This window comes from Salarias fasciatus (assembly GCF_902148845.1).
Source record: "Salarias fasciatus chromosome 7 unlocalized genomic scaffold, fSalaFa1.1 super_scaffold_4, whole genome shotgun sequence".
Taxonomy (NCBI): domain Eukaryota; kingdom Metazoa; phylum Chordata; class Actinopteri; order Blenniiformes; family Blenniidae; genus Salarias; species Salarias fasciatus.
The window spans coordinates 14,408,669-14,418,385 of record NW_021941229.1 but is presented as its reverse complement, the minus strand read 5'-3'; the positions used below and the strand labels follow the sequence as shown (position 1 = coordinate 14,418,385).

Sequence of the window (9,717 nt, the reverse complement as noted above, 5' to 3'; positions counted from 1 at the left end):
ATAATTGATTAAACTGCAACGTCTAAATTCCGTCTAAAAACAGACGGAATCTAGACGGTTGAAATGAGGTCTAAAAAAATACTAGACGTCTACTAGCCGTCTATTGCTCAGTGGGACTTCAAGCCATTTGCATTCGTGAAAAGAAAAGAAAAAGAAGACTGCAGTCTGAACATTATTATATTTGCTAAAAGCAGAACTGATCAAAGCAAATTTTTCAGTGATTATCTAAAACTGTTACTCTCCTCCTCCATGATAAATCAACTTTAAATTAATTTTCAAATCTTCAGATAAATTAATTTGATTTTCTCTTCAGTAGATGTTCTAACATTTGTCTTCACAATTATGTTCTGAATTTAAATAACACTGTTTATTTTGTGTGATGGAGCTTTAGACACGTGACTGAAATTTTTCATTCCCTTCAATCTGGACAGATTTATCGAAACCACAAGAAAGCATCTTCAACAAGAAATCCAGGTTTTGGCTTTTATTGATGATCTGATGTGATTTTATTGCTGAGATGTTGTATTTTCTCATCCAGCTTTCAAACTCCAGACTTCTGCTGGCTGTCTGTCTGGTGAAGAGATACTAGCTTGTGGTGCTTGTCTTTTCCACTCAGTTTGCCCCCAGCAGATCGTCTGTGAACAGTAAACACATTAAATACCTTCAGTGCATGAGGAAAAGCACTCGAGTTATATATGAAAGAACAATTATAACACTGTGAATCTTAAGGGGTTATTTTAGTATTTGTTGTTCGTGTTTAGGATCCAGCTCTGTTCAAGCTCTCACCCTCCTTCACCACGCCGCAGTACTCCTGACACTCCGCTTTGGTGTAGAACTTGTTGCCGTTGGTCTGGCAGAACCCTTTTTTGTAGGGAACACACAGACCGACGCTGGAGTCGAAGGCCCAGATGTCCGGCTGCCCTGTGCAGGGCTGCACCGCCATCGGCAGACGGCACACAGCTGGACGGATGAAACACAAACCCACATCGGAGCATCATGAATCACCGGCACACACACACAAAAAAAGAAAAAAGCAATTATAGCCGACCCCTGCCATGAGCAATGCATTATCCAGTAGTTATAGCAGTAATGAGTGATTACCAATTTAACTAACTGTTAAATTAGTCATTACATTACTGCTGTTGTCTGCATTAAGACCTAAACACAACACATAAACAATAATGACAAGTACCATCCAAATTATCGAGCATCTTCCTCCAACTAAATGTTGGAATTTCAGCTGCATTCGATGAATGAATCAGTCATATTGACACACATGGTGCTGAGAGCTCAGCTAATGTGCTTCTGCAGCAATAAATACAGACATTTAAACATTATTTAGACTGGCCTCATCAAGGACACAGGTACAGGAACGTTAGTTATCCAACAAACTAGTTACTTTGATGAGTTACTTTAATAATAATAGTAATAATGATAATGATTATTCTATGTATATTTTTTAAGCTTGTGTTTTCACAGATCAAGTCATAATATTGAGACTTTTCTGAGGTTAAATACAGCCTTCAAAAATTTGAGAAAGAAACTTGGGATTAAATTGAAAATAAAATCTGAATTTTGAGAATAAAAATCTAAGTTTCTAATGTGGTTTATATGTGAGACATATTTTTCAAAAGCTCACACTGAGAATGAAATTCGGCTTTCCAGATTATAACTTTGTTATTTGTTGACCACTTTGATTACTGTAGCCCCTGCAAAGCCATTATGAGAACAGAAATTCCATGTTTATTTTGAAAATAATGACCTTCACTCTTCCAGACTGCAGACAAAAGTAGACATTTTTAGTTTTTGTTCAATATTCATGTTGTTTATGTTTCAATGTGAATCCACAGTAAGTTTCTAACTGTATCTAATTTTAATTCTCCTCTTCTTCCGGATGCTTGTGTGACTCCGCCCTCGGTTCCTCCCCGCTGGTTCATTAACTGCCTCATCCCAGGTTCAAGAACAAACTCTGTGATTCATCTCTTTCCATTTGTGAGTCCGAAGCGTCCTTTGACTCACCCTCGGTGCGACATCTCTGCAGACATTCCCTCTCAGTTTCGAAGTTGTTCTGATTTCCCAAACAGCCTCCGTACTTGAAGGGCTCGCAGCTCATTGATGATGAGTTGTAGAAGAAACGCTGAAGGAACCCAAAACAGGGTCCAGTATCTGGTCCGGCTGAACAAGCCACTGTGGGGGAGGGGTTTGGATTTGTTCAAATGAATGTTTCATCAGTGCATCGATGTCGGTCTCATCCATCCCATGAGGTGATATCTTACCGGATCCATTGAATGAAGCAAGCTCATCGCCAGACCCCTCCTCATCCGCAACAGCCAAGGAAGGCAGCACTGGAGCTCTCCTCCTTCGCTACAACACACAAAAACACATCCCAACTTCAAAAAAATCGACCTCCATCCGTGGCCGTGCAGTGCAACTATGATCATACCGTGAAAAAGCGCATCAGAAAGCACATTTAACCGGTTAGAGATAACCAGGATTTGCATAATGAACGGGATGGTTTGGATTTCGTTGCAGATCACTGCAGAAGTTGGCGGATGTGCTTTTTATTACCTGAGGCCGAGCTGCTGGCGGTGCCACCTGCTGACCGGGAACACAGTCACCTGTTCAGAGGTCACAACAAACATGTCAGCCATTCATCCACACTCGCAACAGACCGGTTATGTTTAACGCTTTAAAATATTTCCTCAGTTTATTTATTTTTTCTGTCTAAATTTAAAAAAAAAAACAGAGAGAGAGATTTTGATAAATCCCTGTAAGGTCAGGAAAAAGGACATTAGACAAATATGAAAAATCTGAATAAATAGATCCCCCAATAAAAGATATAACATTACATGTGAAAACTGAATAGAAACTCTCTTGCTTCTAATGTCAGTGTGAGGATTACGATCATTAGGCCCGAGCCACTGGCCTGCCAAGGGCGAAGGGCCTATTGTTTCTGCAACACAGACAACGACTAGTCGAGCGCGCAGCGCTCGACCACAGACATCATTCAAAATGTCCAGACACACACACACCGACACGCACTCACACATATGCATGTACAAACACAAAAACGCACACACATACACGAATTTTCGAGCGCGCAGCGCTCGACCACAGGCCTTTCACACACTCAAACGTACAAAAATGACAAGTCGAGCGCACAGCGCTCGACCTCAGACATAGGCCAACATGTCCAGACACACACACCCCGACATGCACTCATACACACGTGTACAAATACAAAAAACGCACACACACTCTCACACACAAACATGACTTGTCGAGCGCGTAGCGCTCGACCACAGGCATTCACACTCTCAAACACCTCACAGACGCGTCGGGCTTGTCGAGAACTTTCCGAAAATATATAACATGTGGGCGAAATAATGGCAGAAAAAAAAATCGCATATTGTCTTCTTCTTCTGCTCTTTAAACTGGAATTTGACCCCCTGAACATGCTCGAAAACTCACCAAACTTTGCACAAAATTCAGTTCCGGCGAAAAAATTTTTTTAATATGAATTTCAATATTGGGATTTAAAAATTGGCTCTACAGCACCACCTGCAAAACCCAAAATGCATTGCGTCAATGGGAGGGGGTCCGCAATAAACTTTGTCGTACAGCCACAATTTTCGGTATATAGATGCGCATTGTCGGGACAAACAAAAAATATTATTATGACCCCCGCCATCAAAACAGCAGGAAAGCAGCTAGCTGGGATTGAATATTCAAAATTGCTGAGTCAGCGTTTTCCAGGACATCGTACAAAATGTTCGTTTTGATCGCGCGCTTCTCCAAATGAGCTGAAATTTGGTGGACACCATCTACACAAGTAGACAATTAAAAGTTATCCAATTCACAAATCTTCAGATTACGGTTTCCGCGTGGCAACGCCGCAAAGTTGATGTCAAATTTTGCCATTTTTTCAGTGTGATAAATGGCTGCCATTCGTACATAACAGATCCAATCTCAGCCAAATACTAAACACTTATTGACCCTTCTCATCTGGACACATGGACAGTGAAATTTTGAAAATCGGCATTACAGCGCCCCCTACAGAATCAAAATAAAATCTGTATGGGTAGTAAAATTATTAGTTTATCAGAAATGAATGAAATCTGGGTGATAATTCCGTCATGTCGTCCCGATCAAAAAAGCAAATGGTAACCATGTTGTATTATCAACGGTGTTGCCGTGGCGATGGCTGAAGTTCCCCATGTTATTCTAATGGGCCCAAGTGAAAACTCTCCCATCAAATCAAATTTATTTGTTGCCATGGAAATGTGCCAAATTTGACAAACATCAATGACAGAATTAAACAGGGCGGGTCAGGTAAGCAGCGGGCGAGGGCCTTTTGATGCCGCTCGCGGCTTTAATTAATATTTCTATTTACACACACTAAAATTGCTCCATGATGAAAGGACTGTGTGGGTGTGTTTGCGTGTGTGCGGGTTACTTTACCTTGGTCCTGCTTGATGATAATTGAGTCATCACTCATTCCCTGTTGCTTCGCCAGCGTTTTAAAGTCATCCAGCACAGTGTCTCTCACAGATTTAGTCCGACCTGAGGCAGACAGGAAGCAGATATGAGCACGGGAAAACTTCACAGGGTTTAAGACGAAGGAAAGTTTTGGTTTAGTGGCGTTTCAAAGTGATAGCGGGACATCAGGTGGACATTTTGTCTCTCTCTTTCTTTTCATCCCCTCTTCCTGAACCTAAGTATGAATCCGTCCTCTACTTTTCTCTTCTTCAATCCGATACTTGCTCTTGTGGAACTGTTGAGTTTTCTCTGCCTAGAAATAGCCATGCTGTATATTTATCTGTCCGTTCATTAAATTCCAGGTGCTTCTGAAGGAAGTTTACTTACTGTACAGTACGAATGAGGTGCTCTTTTGGCCTGATGACTTCTGTTTATTCATTATCACTATGGCGTACTCAATGTAGTTGGTGTGAACCACGTAAGCATCCACATCTGCCTTCCACCCTGCCGGAAGGTGAGCAGAGAAACAGTTAGAAAATCTGAAGTCCTATTACCAAGCATCTGTATAGGTGCAACAGATCAGTGAGACTCACTTGCATTGTGGTAAAAGATGCGTCCCGGTGTGTCAGTCAGCTCGTACTCTCCAGAGATCTCCACACATGTTCCATTTCTACGTGAACACACAGAAACCATGCGCAAAGCCATGAGAATATCACTCCAGTGATTGGGTTGATAAAAAGATATTAAAAAGATTGTACTTGTTAGGGAAAGAAAAAAGCTTCCTGAGAGTTTCTGAGGAAATATGCGATTGCCCATTGTTGAGCTCTTTCATACAAACCTGAGCATAGTGCTCTTCATCTGGATTTTGCCCTCAGCTGGACCTTTCTGCAGCACCTTCTTTCCGATGGCCGAGTGCCGGAGAATGTGGGGAGAAGAGCTGGCCTTGGCAACATCATACCACGTTCCCATAAACTGCATGGATCAGACAACAGCAGTGAGACGACACAGACTCAAAGCTAATATACCGAATGACACCTCAGTGGCTCACTATAATAAACCAAGCTCACTCATTTTGAACTGAAGTAGTCGATTAAAATCAGCAAAAAAACAAAAGAAAAAAAAAAACGATCTGAAACAAAATTTAACCATAAAGTATTATTCACAAAAAAAACATAAATACCATAAAATGAGTGGGGTCAGACGGGACACTCGATGTGTCAGGAGTTCAACATTTGAGATGTGGCCTGAAGAAAGCCTGAACATGGAGCTGGCTCTGCCACGAGGCAACATCTGGAAAATTCCCCTTCACTATTAAAGCTTCAGATGTGAAACTCCAGTAGAAGAACGTTGAACAACCACAGTTGGGTCTAATCGAGGATTTTGAAAAGGTTTGAGTTATTTCTTCATTCAGCTGATTGCAAAACCTGTTCTGGTTCTGTGCTGGTTTTCCCACATTTGTCGTGTTTTGCATCTTACCTGTGGTTCAGCCCTCTGCTGTTGAATAATTCAAGTATTTTAAAAGAAATGAGAAATGAGAAAACACACTTTATCAGTATATTTTCAGGATTAAAAAAAAAAACAACCCTCGCGCTGTTAAAGAAGGCAGAGTACACAGAGAATGTGTACTTAACTTGTGTGTACTTAGCTTACTGTTAGGCAATTTTTTTTATAGTTTGAGCAATCAGGTAATAAAATGTTTTAAGCGGAGATTGCAACATGAGATTAGAAGGTGGCTGAAATGCATCTTGGTGGTGAGAGTTGGAATATAGATGGTAAATTACCCAATGATTATTTTGTAACATCTTTTCAGATTCTATTTTTGACTTTTCACTGTAACTCAAAATTGCCCTCAGAGGTTAAAACAAGTAGTACCAGTTTGCAGGTATGAATAGAACAGTTACGAGTTTATAATCAAAAGTAGGAAGTAAAAATAAGGAAAGTACAGGCACTTAAAAAACTAGTCATAAAAGACCTATAACTTGCCATCTCTGATTTTGTTGAGATACAAAGTTTTTTACCAGCTGCGTTCAAGACTGACACACGGAGAAAAGCATGTCTGCGTCCCAACTCTTTAAACTAAAGGCAGAAATTAAATACATGTATTTTTTAAGAAGCTACACGTTACAGCAACATCTTGCTCTACCCAGTGGCTCACCCGGTTCAAGTCAAAGTTCTCCTGCGTGGAGTAAAGAGGCTCCGGAAGAACTGGGAGCCCCTGGAGGGTCCAGGTCCATCCCAGAACCAGCAGAGGAACCAGAATCGCTGCCTTCTGCATCCTGTCAGCTCGTCTTTCCACTTGTCTCTGGCAGATAGTGACTCACCTTGGCTCGCTCCAGACTAGGAACTGGGATGGGCCACTGAACTCTCTGTGTACTCACACCCACAACCCAGTCAAAAAACAAACAAATGAAGGAACAAAGTTCTGCCTCTGTTCATCTTTCTGTGTATCTTAAGTTAAGCCGTCTATCTTAAGTTTAGCCGTCTGAGCAGGTTAAGATTCTTAACCTGCTCAGACGGCTAAACACTCAGACGTTGGACTTCAGAGCAGATCGACAAATCAATGTGTCTTGATCTTAGACACTAATGATTGACAGAAAAAAAAAAAGCATTTTCGCTTGATTTGAGTAATAGAACACAATTCTCACTGGATCCATAGAAAGTCTGATAAAACTGTGTTTTATTGGTTGACAAAAAACTGTTGAACTATTGGCGTGGTGAAAATGCCTGGTCAGTGTTTACACGATGGCTGTCCTCTTCACTTTTCCAACTTTATGTTTCATCCTGTAAGAGTAACACATGCAGGTATGAAATCAAGGCTTCTCTTTCACTAATTTGAGGAAAAAGTAAAATGATGAACACACATGATTTAGATGACTGATTACTCTGCATGTATTGTCAGCATTTACCTGAGGTTGAGTGGTGGGTTCAGTCACCTCCTCGCCAGCAGCACACTCACCTGGGAGCAAACAGAGAGGCCGTATGACAGCTTCATCTCGCAAAACATGAATGAATTCAAAACGAGTGTCTCTTTACCTTCATACTGATTTACAATGACTGCGCCTTCATTCATTCCATGTTGTCGAATCAGTGTTTTAAAGTCTTCCAGCACAGCAGGACTCACATCCACAGATCTACCTGAAGAGGAGGACAGTTCTGTTATTTGCGTAGTGCATCAGGTACGGAGGTTGAGAAGGTTCAACGCCACAACACAGCAGCAAAAAGCTGGAAGTCAACCCTGAGGGGTGAGCGATGATACATGCAGATAAGGCCTGACTTGCTTCATCACAGATCATCTGCCTTCAAAGTGTTCAAGTAGGCGTGATATTCCCATGATATCCCCAAGGGCACAGCGATCACAGCGAACAACAGACAATATTTAGTATCAGAACCAAAACATAGACTGCAGAGCTCATGAATAACATTCTGACAATAATGTCAACATGGTGACCAAATTGATGATTTACAAAAATAGATATTGTCATTAATCACAATCATCGAGCTAGTTAGTATTAGACCAGTGCTAGTTAGTCCAGCTTCGGGGAAGGATAAAGCTCGTCTAGAACAACTCTTGAGAGGGGCTGTCGCTTCTGACCTCATGTTAATCCAGCTGCGCCTGAGAGAGAGAAAATCTTCACCTCCAACATTCCTCCAACTCTTAAGTGAAATCCGCACAGAGGAGGAGTATGAGGCTTCAAGACGAAAACTCAATACGTCAGTCCACCAAGTACAGACCAAACAGTCAGGAGCGGATCAAGCAGAAATACAAAATTTGAAGGCTGAAGTTAAAGAGCTCAAGCTCAAACTAGCATCATGCATGCCTAAGCCCGCTGGTACCAATGAGAAAAGTTTACCGCCAGTGTCCACAATGCAGTCTAGTGAACACAGTGACACACAAGAACTTGCCGCCCTAAAGAAACAAGTAAAGAGGCTTCATCAAAAAGTAGCTCAAAGAGATAATACTGCAGAACATTCCGCAAAACCAGCTACTGTAACAGCAGTGGGGGCCACACCAAAAACAAAGTCTCCCAATCGAGACAGACAGTCAGTGGATGAACAATTCTGTTATCGCTGTGGTGAGAAAGGACATTTTGTGGCAAAGTGTCACAATCCAGAGAATCAGAGCAAAGTTATTAGAAAGCTCATTCAAACAGTCAAGATAATGAAAGAAAGTCCAAGTACCCCAACAAGCTCAGCCACTGACAACAACTGCAATGTCAAACAAGGTCTTCTGACTTCACCCACCCCAGTTGGAATTCCAGAAGGACTTATAGGGCCACCCAGTATTGTGCCACTAAAAGTGAACGGTCAACCTTGTGATGCCCTATTCGACAGTGGATCACAAGTCACCATAATATTTGAGTCCTGGTACAAAGCCCATCTGCCCTCTGTTCTTGTACATCCAGTCACTGGTCTCGACCTTTGGGGTTTGAGTGAGTCCAATGTCAGTTACCCCTATCGTGGCTATGTTGTGGTCGATGTTGAGTATCCTGCTGAAGTTACTGGTACCTGTCACACTGTACCAGTTCTTGCCCTGATCTGTCCAAGTCCCAAAGAAGAACAGATACCTGTCATTGTCGGGACTAACACAAGCCATGTCCGCAACTTGGTGCAAGAATGTAAAAAGGTGGGGCGGGACATAACCAAAACATTGGGCATCCAAGTTCACAGAGACCAGCAACCTATACTCAAAGACTCAACCACTTGGAGCTCTCAAGATGATGAAGTTGGCTGTGTAATATGGCAAGGTCCAAATCCATTGTCCATACCTCCAGGCAAAGACATGCAAATAACCTGTGAAGTTGATTTCAAACAGACTGTTGGCACAGAGATTTTAATGGTTGATTCTTCTCCAGTTACTCCTCTGCCAGGTGATGTCCTACTGCAACCCATGGTAGTGCCTGCGAACGCCGTACAAGTAAACAGTTTCAGAATTCTGGTACAGAATCAATCCGCCAGAGAGACTGTCATTCCAGTGGGGACGGTCGTTGGTCACATGTATCGCACTGAAAGTGTCATTTCTATGCCACTCCAAAAACCAGCAACCTCAGAGTTTGACAGCAACCAGATTAACTTTGGCGACTCACCTGTGCCCAGAGAATGGAAAGAACGACTCAGGCATAAACTGGCTCGACGCTCCCATGTCTTCTCAGTCAATGAGTGGGACGTTGGCCTTGCCAAAGATGTTGAACACACTATTCGTCTCCATGACTCAAGACCTTTTCGACAAAGATCGCGTCG

General features: G+C 42.1%; 1 protein-coding gene across 1 annotated transcript; it reads right to left on the bottom strand.

The window, feature by feature from the left end:
- Positions 1-449: 449 nt before the first annotated feature.
- Positions 450-6,805, bottom strand: LOC115382921 (protein AMBP-like). The gene is made up of 10 exons (XM_030084891.1): positions 6,635-6,805; positions 5,318-5,451; positions 5,073-5,149; positions 4,867-4,983; positions 4,462-4,563; positions 2,569-2,618; positions 2,277-2,364; positions 2,020-2,187; positions 787-960; positions 450-635 (listed from the first exon to the last, which is right to left on the bottom strand). The coding sequence occupies exons 1-10, from the start codon at positions 6,752-6,754 to the stop codon at positions 613-615; spliced, it is 1,053 nt and encodes a 350-aa protein (XP_029940751.1). The 5' UTR covers positions 6,755-6,805; the 3' UTR covers positions 450-612.
- Positions 6,806-9,717: the final 2,912 nt, after the last annotated feature.

Coding starts and splice junctions, on each gene's coding strand:
- LOC115382921 (XM_030084891.1), bottom strand. CDS start 6,754: ATGCAGAAGGCAGCGATTCTGGTTCCTCTGCTGGTTCTGGGATGGACC. Junction 2,188..2,276: donor TGCTTCATTCAATGGATCCG/GTAAGATATCAC, acceptor CCTCCCCCACAG/TGGCTTGTTCAGCCGGACCA. Junction 636..786: donor CTGCGGCGTGGTGAAGGAGG/GTGAGAGCTTGA, acceptor TACTGTTCACAG/ACGATCTGCTGGGGGCAAAC.